Raw genomic sequence first — 14,117 nt, 5'->3', positions numbered from 1 at the left:
TAAATATTTCATCTTTGGTCACTAATTCGAGCATGTGCTCTGCCTGGATTTCGTCCTCCTGCAGTTTCATAAACTTGTGATTTATAACAAAAGATTAAATAAAAGAAGAAACGAATTACACAGTTGACGAAGTGATTTTGGGTTCTGATTCAGTAGTTGCTACTTGGCTGTAAATCGTGACCTTCACCCCTCAAAGAAAAGTTAGGACTAATGGAAATTGGAGATTCTTCATATTGAAAAGTTTTGTAAATCTTCAAGAAGTTATATACTCGTATTTTATAAGCTATTGCTGAATTTGCGGTTTAAAGAGGAAAAGGAAAAAAAGGTGGAAGGATGTTCCATTTCATACAGAAGATTATAAGGGGGGTGAAAAGGGGTGAAGTCAAAAGTGTACGTGAGCTTTATCCCACATCGGTAGAAACAAAGGCAGTCAAGGTGCTGGAACGAAATAAAAAAGGAGGAGGGAGCTACGCTGGAACATACTTACCTGGACGGGGTCAATGGGCGATCCTAAAGGTCCATGGCCTAGGTTGGTGACCTTCATTGCACTTTGAAGGGGCGCCCGCCTAAGGTCGGCCCAAGTGGCCGAGCCTACGTCATAATTTGTGGTAGAGGGGGCCTGCGTTCGCGCGGCTCCTACCAAATCTAAACAAAATCTTTCACTGGTGGGCTTCCTGAATTATTGAGGCCCAACTACCGGTACTACTATTAATAGAAAATGTACTGATATTCTGGTAGTCTCTATTTTCAAGTATGTGAAAATTATTATGTTTACTCTAAATTAATTATAAGTTGGTGCTCCTAGGATGTCGGGGCTTATAAAATTGTTAATTTCATGCTAATGTTTGTCATATGACACTCTTTGAAGGTCCCAACATTTCGTCGTTAAACCTCGAAACATTTATCAGATTCTTGGTTAATTTGAAAAAAAGTTTGGGGGTAAATAAGAAATTTTAAACCCAATTAAACAACCGTAGAAATTAGGCCTAGGTTTCAGCATGATTAGTATTGTGAGGTCTATTTTATCCAATTCAAGAGAAAACTTGAAAGATAATGTTCACAAGATTGTTTCCGTTTTGAACTACTTCATTGAAAAGAGGTTAATAGTCCAAGGGACCATTTTTCATGGGCATTTGATAAAAAAAGGCGTTTCATCTCAGAAGCATATTGCCGTTAAGTTGCTTATTTTGTACCTTAAATCCAGAAAACCAAATGAAATTAATCAGATGCTGAAGGAGTTTGATGGGTTCAACTTAGTTGTGCATAATTGTCTTATTACTGCTAATCTTGAATGGGGAAAGCTGGACGAAGCTCGTAGACTGTTTGAGGAAATGCCTGAGAGAAATGAAGTTTCTTGGACAGCTGTAATTTCGGGGTTGTTGAGGTCTGAAAAAGTTGAAGAGGCGATTCTGTACTTTGAGAGAAACCCATTTCAGAATCTGTTTTCGTGGACAGCAGTTATCAGTGGGCTTGTTCAAAATGGGTCAAGTTTTAAAGCAATGAAGTATTTTCTGGAGATGCTTCAATGTGGAGTTATGCCTAATGCTGTCACTTTTACTTCCATTATTAGAGCATGTGGAGAGCGGGGTGATTTTAATTTGGGAATGAGTGTATTGGGTTTGATTGTTAAGATTGGCTATGAAAATAACTTGTCAGTTTCGAATTCTTTGATCACGTTTAACTTGAGACTAAATGATACTGTTTCAGCTAGGACAATTTTTGATAGGATGCAGAGTAAAGATGTCGTTTCGTGGACAGCGATTCTTGACATGTATGTTCAGATGGGAGAATTGGCAGAAGCTCGTCGTATCTTTGATGAGATGCCAGAAAGAAATGAAGTTTCTTGGAGTACGATGATCTCGAGGTACAGTCAGAGTGGTGATGCAGAAGAGGCAGTGAATCTCTTCGTTCGCATGGTCCAACAAGGGTTTAAACCAAACAAGTCATGTTTTGCTAGTGTAGTAAGTGCGTTGGCTAGCCTGGAAGCTTCAATAATGGGAAGGATTGTTCATGGACATATATTAAAAATCGGGATGGAGAGAGATGCTTACATTGGCAGCTCACTTGTTGACCTGTACTGCAAATGTGGAAGCACCAAGGATGGGCGTGTAGCATTCGACTCGATCTTGGAGAAGAATGTTGTTTGTTGGAATTCAATGGTTAGTGGCTATAGTCTCAATAACCAGCTCGAAGAAGCTAATGAGCTATTTGGCAAGATACCCCAAAAAGATAACATCTCATGGAATTCACTAATAACTGGTTATTTGGAGTATGAAAAATTTGATGAGGTTTTTGAAGTTTTCGGTGACATGCTTCTGTCCGGAGAACGACCAAGTAAGTCTACTTTCTCTAGCGTTTTATGTGCTTGTGCGAGCTTAGCTTCACTAGAAAGGGGGAAGAACTCACATGGTAAGGCAATTAAACTTGGTTTTCACTCCGACATTTTTGTCGACACTGCCCTTGTGGATATGTATGCCAAATCCGGTGATGTTGAAAGCGCTAAGAAAATCTTCAAAAGGATGCCCAAACTCAATGAGATTTCCTGGACAGCTATGATTCAAGGTCTTGCAGAAAACGGTTTTGCAGAGGAAGCACTTGCTGTTTTTGAAGAATTTGAACGGACCAAGTCCCGTAAACCTAATGAACTGCTTCTTTTAGCTGTTTTATTTGCTTGCTCCCACTGTGGACTAGTAGATAAAGGACTCCATTACTTCAATTCAATGGAAAAGGTCTATAATATACAGCCGAATGATAGGCACTATACCTGTGTAGTGGACATGCTGTCTCGTTCAGGACGTCTTTCTGAAGCAGAGAAGTTCATCTTGGACATGCCCTGTGAACCAGAAGTTCAAGCCTGGGCAGCTCTCTTAAGTGGTTGCAAAACATACAGAAGTGAGATAATGGCAGAAAGGGTGGCGGAAAAGATTTCAGAGCTGGCTGAAAAGCATCCCGAAGGATATGTGTTGCTGTCAAATGTTTATGCTTCAGCTGGCAGATGGTTAGATGTCTTACACATGAGAAAACAAATGAAGGAAAAAGGACTGAGGAAAAGCGGGGGATGTAGTTGGATAGAAGTGCGGAACCAACCGCATTTCTTTTATTCTCAGGATGGTTCTCACAATGAGTTCACAGAAATTTACGGGGTTTTGGAATTAATGAGGTCAGATATGCTGCTCACATAGATAGTGTCAACTTTTGAAAGACACCTAAATGAAGCCACCAGATGCAGATCAGAGGTCAAAAGAGTTCTAGAGAACATTCTTGGTGTAGAAAATGTGAATGCAGATCCCATTGAATTGAACTGGGTCCATAAATCTAAGAAATGGTGAGAATTCTTGATCACTCTCAATTTGAAAATCCAAGATTTGCATTGATGCCCTCTCATTATCCTCGTAAATTGAGTGTATAAATGATCCCGTGGAGTAAATGTGTGAATCATTGCTGCAGAAATGCCTGAAGCTGTAATGGAACTGCAATACAAGTAGGGAAAGCTCTCTCTTCACTAATTTCAATCCCTTGGCATAGTAGTAGAAGTTTTTTTTCTTCTACCGCCACCAAAAAACAAGAAAGGCTGGAAAGTAGGAAAAAGAGTTGGCTATAGAAACAAAAAGGAGAGATTGACTCATCCCAAATAGTCGCAAACATTCTTTAAAGTGTAGTTTATGACCTTTTACCCAAGGTCAAGGCTCTTCAGATCAATATTCATTGTTTACTCAATCATTGTATATTTCCAGAAAGATGATATTTAGAAACAGGAACACTGATTATTTGCCTATAAGAAGTGGCAATTTTTTGTTCGCATGAAGGTGATTTCTTCTCATCTATTGTAGCAGTGGTGATAGAATTATCTAGTACCTGTTATTAGTAGGAGGTGACAGGTACCCCATGGAATTAGTCGATGTGCGCACAAGCTAAACCGAGATACAGTGGTGTGCTAGTGCATGTGCAGGTCTCTTGATAATTACTTGAGAGATGATTTACTTTTAAGTTTCCTTAAAGATAATGAATGGAAAATTTTTCTGTAACTATTACTTCACTCATACAAAAGAAAATAAAGTTTTGTTCAGTTGCCGCTCACCACTAGTTTATGGGTTTATATATGATTTTTTTTAGAGTTAATAACAAAAAACAAATTGAAACTATTATTTTTTCGCTAGTTTCGTACCTTAACTATTCATTGTCTCTTTACTTAACTAAATTATCACTTTCTTTATATTAAAACACACTTGGATGCTGAGATGGCTAAATGTTTGTTCCCAATTGACAATAGATGCGTGTAGATCAACTCAACATTCAAATAATATAAATGAAATTTCCTGAAATAACTACAATGAAAAAAGATGTATACTTGGTGAATTACTAATCTCTCGTTACTAATATACAATTCATTTGGGCTTGTTTGCTGGGGCCCCATATAAATTTCCTTTTTCAAATTCAATGAAACATAAATCGGCGCCAATTTCAAATTATCCCAATTTTCTTCACCATCTCTCCTCCGTCGAGCTCCTACCGATCTATTTCGACAACAACTCGATTTACAGATTCTCTATTTTGTCTTTGAATTTCCCTTCTTCTTCTTCTAATTTCTTCAAAGGAAACAGTGATCGCTGATTTTCTCGGATGCAGTAGAATTGCGAGTTCAGTTGAAATGCTCAGTCTTCTCCAATTCTGACGGTACAATACGAAGTAAGTATTTCATAATGTTGTTAGTTTCAGCGATTTAAAGCGAAAAAAGAGGTAATATAGCAATCAAAACGGATATAGACATAAATATTTCGATTAATGCTTTGTGATTTTCATCCTTACATGACTCCAGCAATTCAGTAGCCGGTAATCCATATCGACGAATGATACTGTGGTCGGTAATAATGTAATTTTGATTATGTGTTGTTTCGAATGTATTTTTTTGCTTTTGGATTGAGGTGAAATCTGTTGACGTACATTTTTATCAGGAAATTAGATAATCATGGATGGCTATGCGCTTAAAGCTGTGTCGGACTTGCCTCCTGTTTTCCGTTCAACTTTCAGTTTCAGGTACTACTCTTTTCAGTATCCTATCAATCAAATTTCTATGCGCCTTTTTATATCCGAGTGCTAGGAAATTTTATTGTTTGTTTGAGATATTTTGTGTAAAATTTTATTAAGGCTTCCATTAGTCAACACTGTCAATTCACTGTTCAAGTGGCTTATTGTACTGGAATCCTTGAAATGAAGAAGTTACACACTCTCCTACTGCGATATGGGCATCACCTGAAATTTGTATGCACGTGTAGGGATAAAAAAGTGGGATCTAGAGAACCTCTAGTGTAGAGATTGAGGGGTAGTAGTTATTGTTGTTGTAACGTAAATCATTTAGGAAGCCACTACACATAGACTAGCCACGGAGCTTGTACACTGTTTCCAGATTCCTAGAAATGCTTCAATGATGATTGCTGGCTCTTTTTATTTGCCCTTGGTCACAAATCAAACTGTCGAGATGAATGTTTGATCAGAAGCTTCACATCTGCGCTAGGCTATCACTGTATCACATTCTTTAGTATCCCAAACTAGTTGGTAATATTTCAGGTACTGTTGTTTCTACATGCAGATATTTTAACTCACTGCAGAGTGAATGCTTTCCTGCTTGTTTCTTGTCGGATGTGAACATGGTAATCTCAGCGCCAACGGGAAGTGGAAAAACAGTGCTTTTTGAACTATGCATTTTGAGGCTTCTCTCAAGGTTTATTTCAGGAGAGGGAAAATTTATTCACATAAAGGGGTCTCTGAAGACTGTAAGTTTCTATTAATGTTTTGCACAAGATAACTGAATTTGCAATTTCAAGGAGAATGATCCATTGAATGGAAGGAGTCAAACGTGCTGGAAAACTTTCATTTTATGATGCCTTAACTGCATGCCTTGTCTATTTTATTTCACACTACCAGCTTATTCAGACTCTCTTTTTGCTTCAACTTTTTATCTATCATTTCCAAGCACCAAAAGGATCATCCTTTGGGATGAAAGAGTTAGCACCTCAATAATGCACGGTTTTATTGGTCATTATTCCTATTCACGTCCTGTAGATTGATATATTGTTTCAAATTGCATATGTCAGTCAGGATATTCACAGTGATGTTTGTCACTTTTGCCTACTCCTGCCCGTGCAAAGACGATTATGTAGCCATTTGAAATTTTCATCATCTTTTAGTCATTTAACACTACTGCAACCTCCTTTTTTCTTGTGATAAATAGATATATGTTGCACCCTCAAAAGCATTGATACAAGAGAAGCTTCGTAATTGGAACCAGAAGCTTGGTTCATGGGGGATAAATTGCTTGGAACTGACAGGGGACAATGAGAACTACAAAATCACAGATATACAGGACGCTGATGTAATTCTTACCACTCCTGAGGTCGGACTATAGATGAAAGCCAGCCACCACTCTTTTTCTGTTTTGTGGCTAACTATCTGTTCGTCATTGAATTTGCCATTTTTCTGCAGAAGTTTGATGCTGTGACTCATTATCGCATAAATGATGGATGCCTGAGTTTTTTTGGTGATATTGCATTGGTGCTAATTGATGAAGTCCATTTCTTGAATGATCCTCGTGGAGCAGCTTTGGAGGCAATTGTCAGTAGAATTAAAATGCTTTCTCGTAAACCTGAACTGAAATCAAGTGCTCTAGCTAATGTCCGTTTTTTAGCTGTTTCTGCAACCATTCCCAACATTGATGACCTTGGTAAATTTGAAGACAGTTCAAACAAGTCAATATTTTATGATAATCGCTGATATAGTAGTTTGATTGTAAGTCTTGCTTTATGCAGCGGAATGGCTCATGGTCCCCAAGCAAGGAGTAAAAAGGTAGAATTCAATATTTATGTCATCTTTTTATTGATCAAAGAAAATAACCTTTAATTCTATATGACACTGTCCAATATGCAGGTTTGGGGAAGAAATGAGACCCGTGAAGTTGACTACCAAAGTTTTTGGTATTTACTTATGCATACGATGAATGTTCCATTTGATTCAGTCCTGGTTACAGCCTAACTCAATTAGTCAAAGCAGTTTGTGCTTAGCACTACCTTTATCTCAAATTAGGTGTCATTTTTTGACTTTTCTCTGTTTTAAGATCTAGAGAGTTATAATACGCATTGCTTGGTATTAGTTAGGAAGGTGGGAGGGCTACGCTTGGGAGTTTGAATTTATAATATTGTTAAGTTAAAACCTAAAAAAAAATGGAAGTGTTAAACTGAGTTCAAACAAAAATATTAAAGCAGGTCCCAGTTAGATCTTTGATTGGATAATATTGTGAACCAAATGCCAAGTAAATGACAAAGTACTTCGTTTTGGAAGAGAGGGTACTTTCTGATAAAATGAGAGGGAAGTACAGTGAGGAAACTGAGTCACACATGTCGGTATAATGCCTATAAAATGTATCAAGCGCCTTTGTAGGAAGTGCATTGACATGCCTCTGGGGTAAACACTGCCTTAGCTTCTTATAAGTTCTGCAATGCCAACCCTTTGTCTGCAGGATACACTCCGGCGAAGAATGACTTTCTATTTGAAAAGGTATGTTGTTTGTTGGCTTTTCTTTTTCAGTTTTCTGTTTATGCCTCTCTTACCCCTTTCAACAAATAAAGGTTTTGAATGTCTCCCCACTTCTATCCAGTTTCATGTCTTGCTTTGTTAAATTTTGGAATATTTTTTACGGGATGGCTAGAGATTTTCATTATTACACCTTGAAATGCCTCTTAATATCTTGACAATACTGTTTGATTTTCTTTTCCAGCGCCTACAGAACTATGTCTTCGGTAAGCATAAGAAGCTAGTTGTGACATACCTCCTATTTTCAATTTATTCTTCCTTACTATGTTCTATTCAATGTCTAGCACTAAGCATGAGATTTTGTACAGATATTCTCATGCAACATTCTAGAGGAAAATCTGCTCTAGTTTTTTGCTCAACCAGAAAAGGAGCACAAGAGGCAGCACAACAGCTCTCTCAGACAGCAATGACCTTTGGTCATTCAAATCCTTTCATCAAAAGTAGAGAGCAACAAGAAAGGTTGAGGGAAGCTTCACTATCATGTAGAGACAAACAAATGCAGTCTTATATTCTGTATGGTGGTATGTACTATCCTCCCTACCTTTTGTTGCGGCACTATCAGACCCCTGATTGAAACAAAAATGTGTTTTTCATTCTCTCTTTTTTCCTTTGTGGTGGAATGTTGAATATGTAGGTGTCTAGATCCTGCAGATTATTGATTATCTGTGTTATGCAGTTGGTTATCACAATGGTGGTCTTTCCATGAACGACCGCAACCTCATTGAAGGCCTCTTTCTGAATGGTGATATTCAAGTGCTGTGCACTACAAATACTCTTGCCCATGGAATTAATCTACCAGCACATACCGTTGTGCTTAAATCAACTCAGTACTTGTATGTCCACCAGCTATTATCTAATTTGTTCATAAGTCAGATGTCATCCTTGTAATTCTATCATGTTCTTTCCAGCAATAAGGAAAAAGGGATTTACATGGAATATGACAGATCAACCGTCCTGCAGGCATGCTACTCATCCCTGGGGTCCCTCTGCTAAGTCATTTGTATTCGGCAATACAAATTTGTACTGTATCTAGAATTCGAAGATGATGATTTTGTCCACACTTGGAAACCTACGTCTAAAGTAAAATTATTGTTAGTTCCAAATAAGAACTATATATTATCCAACTATTGCAGATGTCAGGAAGAGCAGGTCGACCACCATTTGATGACACGGGAATGGTCATAATCATGACCAGAAAAGAAACTGTGAGTCTTCGATTGTGGCACAGATAAGGTTCACTGCATTATGAAAATTTGACTTAGAAAGAGTAATTTTTTTATGTTCTCTTTTCTCCTTTCCCTGAAGTCATCAGTCAGTAGCTAATCTTCTGTACTTCATCTTGATCATTGCTGCTAATTTTCCTATCTGAACCTTCTTTTACACATTAGGTTCACTTGTACGAGAATTTATTAAGTGGATGCGAATTGGTGGAGTCACAGTATGTAACTATTCATCTTGTTAGTTAGTGATGCTTTTTGATCTTGGGTTCATCCAAAACGGACTGTGAAACCAAGAAGTTGATGTGGTTTTCTTTCTCTTTAGATTGCTTCCATGTATTACAGAGCACCTAACAGCAGAGATTGTTCAACTGACCGTGTCAGATATAACAGGAGCAATTGAATGGATGAAATGCTCATTTTTGTATGTAAGAATAAGAAAGGTATATCTTCCTGAGCTGATTAATGGAGAACATGATCTATCTGCAATTTCTGTAAAGTTTTATTCCTAACAATCTTCACTCAAAATATAGAATCCAGAGAAATATGCAGTGAGGAAGGGGCTAACTGGCGACCGTTTAGAGAGGCATATGCAAGGTGATCAGTGACACTGGTAAACTATGAAGTTCTTTCAAGTTTATTTAGCCATATGTGCTGACTTAAAATATATATTCCAGATATTTGTGTTCAGAATGTAAATGAGTTGTCAAGGTATCAATTGATTTGGACAGATGAAGATGGTTTCCTCTTAAAGCCTCTTGGTATGGAGATTTCAGAATGCAGTATAGTCTTATATCCATGTTGGGAATCTTAATTTCTGCCTCTTGTCTATGCAGAACCTGGAAAGTTGATGACGAAATATTATCTGAAATTCGACACGATGAAGCACATCATGCAAGCCCCTGGAAACTGTAGCATAGAGGATGCACTTCAAATAATTTGCCGTGCTGAGGAACTTAGCTGTATCTTCTCATACTCCACAAATTAAAACGTTTGAGTAATTGCAACAGGTGTTATATCTCACTTTCCTGTAAAATGAAGGGATACAATTGAGGCGCAATGAAAAGAAGCTCCTGAATGACATAAACATTGACAAAGACAATCGGCTCCGCTTTCACATCCTTGGGGACAAAGAGAAAAGAAAAAAGCGGGTCCAAACCAGAGAAGAGAAGATATTTGTTTTGGCAAATGACTGCCTAACGGGGGACCCTTTAGTCCATGATTTATCCCTTAGCCAGGTTTTGTCATCAAGTTCATGTATTTTATAACCATGCATCAAAAGCATTGCTATGGGCTAATAGTCTTTTAATGATATAGGACATGAACTCTATATGTGCAAATGGCTACAGAATTGCAAAGTGCATGAAAGAGTATTTCCTATACAGGAAGAACTATCAAGGAGCTTTGAGTTCAGCACTTCTAACCAAATCTTTGTATCAAAAGGTCTGGGATGACAGTCCGTACTTGCTGAAACAATTGCCTGGTATTGGAATGGTGACAGCAAAGGTTTGTAGCTTATATTGATCTGATAGTTTATGTGTTGGGAACAGACAGATTCCTAAGGTTTCTCCTGATGTACACTTATCTTCCTGCATAGGCACTGCATTCAATGGGAGTAAAATCATTTACCTCACTCTCCGATGCAGATCCAAGGAAAATAGAGATGGTCACTGGCAGAAAATATCCTTTCGGGAATCATATAAAAGAGTCATTACTATCACTACCCCCAGAAGTTGAGATGAGGGTTGAGGAAACTGAGAGCCAAAGGCAAGGGAAGTCCAAGGTTATGGTAACACTGACTAGGTTGTCACAACCTGTGCAAACAACTAAACGACATTATGCTGATATGGTATGGTAATTATAGGGAAAAATTCGCCTGCGCGCAATTTTGTACATCACACTTATTTTGTTGTAGAATTTACTCAATGACATTCAGTTGAAAATTTTCTGATAGGTGGTTGGGGTTGAAGAAGATAATCTGGTACTGTTTCATGAGAAAATAAGGTAATAGATTCTTAAAGATGAAGTGTGCACTTTAAAATGACTATCATTTTTCTTGTGAAAAGAAAAGCTTCTCAACAAAATATGAACATTTCAAAACATGTTTATATCAGTTCAAATTCAGATTATCATTATTTTTCTTGAAAAAAAGAAGGTTCTCAACAAATTATTAGCATCTACTTCTGTATGACTAGTCATACGTTTGACGCCTTTCTAATGATTTCCTTTGGCTGTTCTACTTATGAACTAATGATGTTAAGTTTCTCTTTAAGATTATTTAGCCACTAGAATGACTTGGAAATTTTTTTCTTGCTGCAGGGTGGATGACTTTCCTAGGTACTCTTAGAAGTTTGGTCCTCATTTCCAAATCAAGCCTCAGAAACTGCCGAACTATACCAACTATATTATTAAATTCATGAAATTCTTGTGAATGTCAGATTTAGTAGTGATCTTCACTGATATTTTGGTTCTCTCTTACAGCCCTTATAGCAAGACAGTTATGGTGCCAAGTCCTCAGCAAGGGAAGCTGACTGTTAAAGCAGATCTGATATTTGATGAATTTAGTTAACTCCTCACACATTCTATGTGTAGTTTCATTTATGTGTACTCCTTCTCCCCCTGAGTTTTATCTGACTAGATCACTTCATTTTTCTGCAGTTGGTGTTGATCTCCATCAAAAGGTTGTATTGATAAAGGTGATTGACCTTAATTTTGTGATGAAGTACAGAACCAAGCAACCCTCTTCCTTCCAGAACAATGATGACTGCATCATAGAGGTCACAGAAGATGCAGCTCAAGCATCATACCAAGTGTCTCACAGTTTAACTGAAGCTGGTTGGAGCTCAGACATGTGAGAGCTAACTTTCCCTTTTTATGAACGTAAAGTATGTGATACCCATGATGATTGACAATATGACTGCTAACTTTTGTAGTTTCTGTTTCTTATTTGGATTATAGGAGAGGGAAGTTTAAACTTTTAGCAAATTCTGACTCTATTTGATGGGATCCTATGAAATAATTGTGTGATCTGTTTTGGGGAAACTGAAGGATCCAGATTCTATTGTTCTCTCTTACATGTATGACAGGTCGAATCTGCTTCCACACTGAATATTAACTGGCTTCTTGTTTCTGTTATCAGGCCCAGTTTCAAGCTAATAGATGAAGATCTAGACAAAGGTAGCAATTTAAGCTCTCACGTGTTGTGTTTATGTGCGTCAATGTGTTACTGACTTCTGCTGCTATATACATCAATGAAGTGGTACCTGCTCCTGCGGTCGAAGATGATGAATGCAGAATCATAAACGAAAATACGATATTTGACCATATACGTGAAAAGGCTAAAAACCTCCCTGCTTTGACCTCACTGAAAGATTCATGTTCACCATCATTAGAGACTTTGAATCTCATCAGAAAGCGCACTCGTGAGAAACAGCTTCTTGTTGAGAATGCTGTAGGAGTATCTGAAGAAGTTAGAAGAACCAAAGTCCCATGTCACAGCATGGTCATTCAATCTGCAGAATATATCGATCTAGAAGAAAATAGACCATTTTCTAACAAAAATCATAGACCAGATCCTTACGTCTCTTCGGCTATTTACCTGACTAGTGACACAGGTAATATACGAAGTTTGGCACTTATATTGGTATAGAATTATATCCAGGCTGACATCAAATTATACTGTTCTAGGTAAGCTTTCCTTTGAGACTGGGAGTGTTCCATTTGAAACAATGGATGAAGGAATGATATTCGAATATAAGCCTGTGGATTCTAAGATCTTCCACAGCATTGAGAATGTGAAGAACACAGGATCCGAGTTACTCAGTATGGCCAATGAAACCTTCATAATACACCAGCCTGAGCACAATTCTGCCATCCTTGGGTTTCAAGAGACAACTCCAACAAAAGTTGTGGAAAATGCAAAAGTTGCGGAAAATGCAGCAATTAAACAAATTGAAGAGGTTGAGGATCTAACTCTTCATGGATACACACCAGGTACAAGTGAAAAAAATGATCTTTCTATGGAAACCTCAAGAAAAGATGCAGTGGGAAGATCAAGATTGTTGTCAGCTGCAAATGCTTGCTTTATAAGGAATAAAGTTAAATATCCACTATGTTCTCCAAGTTTCCAGGAACAGGACACTTCTTCAGTACAAGTTGGAGAAATCAGCCAACCAAATCCTTTTCTTGGGTTTAAAAGCATTTTTACATTTCTGTTTGAGTGAACATGGTGGTATCTACAATATGTTGAATCCAATGACTTGCATATTGAGAACTATAGGAAGAAGTAAAAACTGGACGAGGAAATTTTGTCTGGTCTCCTTTGCTTAGTTAAATAAAATTACTTTCTCCACAGTAATGTTCATTTAGAAGGTATTGCCTTGTGATTTATGACGTATAAGAATTTCTACATTATTAGCATACTCTCACTTATTATAGCAGGTAACTTGATTTATTTAACAAGTTACTAGTGTCACGTTTTATGAATGGTTACGTGTCAAAAACTCCTATCATGGTTCAAATTCTCAGCATCATTTTTTTGTGTGTTTTTGAAACTGTAACTAAGCTAAAGGAAATTGAGAGCCTCGACAATTGTAACAGGCAAAATAAATTATATATAGAGATAGACTAAATGCCCACTTTATTCATAAGTCAAAAATGGATAAAGAAATTGAAAGAGAGAAGGTGGAGTAAATATTTCCAAATGGCCATACAGAAGGTAGTCAAATTTCGTCAGAATTCTGGATAGTTCTCGATTCTCCTGTGGACCACCATAAATAGAGTGAACTCGTTTTACCGAGTATTTACCCTTTTCGGCGGCTTCTAGTGTTGAGCCAAAAACTCTTTTTCTCGTGCCCCTGTTTTTTGGCGGAACCATCTCACACCGATCTGCTTGCTAAGGTTTGTCTCCTTCCCCTCCTCTGTTTTTCCTTCTTCTTCTTCAACTTTATGATTATTTGCTATAGTAGATGATTCCTATGGGTAAGATTATTGCTTTTTGTTGCTTGATACAGTTAAACGTTTGATCTCAAGTTACTATGTGAGCGTTTCGCCATATTTGATTGTGAAATTTGAATAAAAGATGAAAAATGTATTTGGAAGTTAGAGTTGCGGTTGGCCATGAATATAATTGGAGTTTGTGAATAATTCGGAGTGAAAAATGTGATTTTTGTTGTTTTTTTAAATTGTTAAAAATTCTGGAATTCGGAATTGCATGGTCAAAGTGTGTTTTCCGGAGTTGGAACTCCAGAAATACGTGAAAAAGTTTCATGTCAAACGCCCCCACATGTGCGTTTGTGGTTCGACTAAACTCAATGT

The 14,117-nt window shown here is 37.5% G+C and overlaps 2 protein-coding genes and 1 non-coding gene across 6 annotated transcripts; all 3 read left to right on the top strand.

The window, feature by feature from the left end:
* The first annotated feature begins 479 nt into the window (after nucleotides 1-479).
* On the top strand, nucleotides 480-639 carry LOC129875338 (U1 spliceosomal RNA). Its single transcript, XR_008763143.1, has one exon. It is a non-coding gene; the product is annotated as a U1 spliceosomal RNA (small nuclear RNA).
* Nucleotides 497-4,077, top strand: LOC129873611 (pentatricopeptide repeat-containing protein At2g13600-like). The gene is made up of 2 exons (XM_055948738.1): nucleotides 497-3,325; nucleotides 3,448-4,077. Exon 1 carries the CDS (start codon nucleotides 999-1,001, stop codon nucleotides 3,180-3,182), a length of 2,184 nt encoding a protein of 727 aa, XP_055804713.1. The 5' UTR covers nucleotides 497-998; the 3' UTR covers nucleotides 3,183-3,325; nucleotides 3,448-4,077.
* A 393-nt stretch (nucleotides 4,078-4,470) lies between these two features.
* On the top strand, nucleotides 4,471-13,237 carry LOC129873610 (DExH-box ATP-dependent RNA helicase DExH17). Of its 4 annotated transcripts, XM_055948737.1 has the most exons (29): nucleotides 4,471-4,686; nucleotides 4,817-4,858; nucleotides 4,953-5,034; nucleotides 5,588-5,771; nucleotides 6,230-6,391; nucleotides 6,481-6,718; nucleotides 6,804-6,840; nucleotides 6,922-6,968; nucleotides 7,511-7,548; nucleotides 7,769-7,790; nucleotides 7,893-8,105; nucleotides 8,261-8,417; nucleotides 8,493-8,544; nucleotides 8,718-8,789; nucleotides 8,973-9,022; nucleotides 9,127-9,244; nucleotides 9,335-9,398; nucleotides 9,479-9,562; nucleotides 9,638-9,763; nucleotides 9,843-10,039; nucleotides 10,119-10,307; nucleotides 10,399-10,650; nucleotides 10,756-10,805; nucleotides 11,121-11,138; nucleotides 11,283-11,365; nucleotides 11,460-11,652; nucleotides 11,941-11,978; nucleotides 12,059-12,415; nucleotides 12,489-13,237. In XM_055948737.1, exons 3-29 carry the CDS (start codon nucleotides 4,967-4,969, stop codon nucleotides 13,022-13,024), a joined length of 3,645 nt encoding a protein of 1,214 aa, XP_055804712.1. In that variant the 5' UTR covers nucleotides 4,471-4,686; nucleotides 4,817-4,858; nucleotides 4,953-4,966; the 3' UTR covers nucleotides 13,025-13,237. The 4 variants fall into 4 exon arrangements, with proteins under 4 accessions (XP_055804712.1, XP_055804709.1, XP_055804711.1 ...); XM_055948734.1 differs by having other exon boundaries at nucleotides 7,769-8,105; XM_055948736.1 differs by having other exon boundaries at nucleotides 4,817-4,870; nucleotides 7,769-8,105.
* The last annotated feature ends 880 nt before the right edge of the window (nucleotides 13,238-14,117 follow it).

Source organism: Solanum dulcamara, chromosome 11 (assembly GCF_947179165.1).
Source record: "Solanum dulcamara chromosome 11, daSolDulc1.2, whole genome shotgun sequence".
Classification (NCBI taxonomy): domain Eukaryota; kingdom Viridiplantae; phylum Streptophyta; class Magnoliopsida; order Solanales; family Solanaceae; genus Solanum; species Solanum dulcamara.
This window is presented reverse-complemented; position numbering and strand designations above follow the sequence as displayed.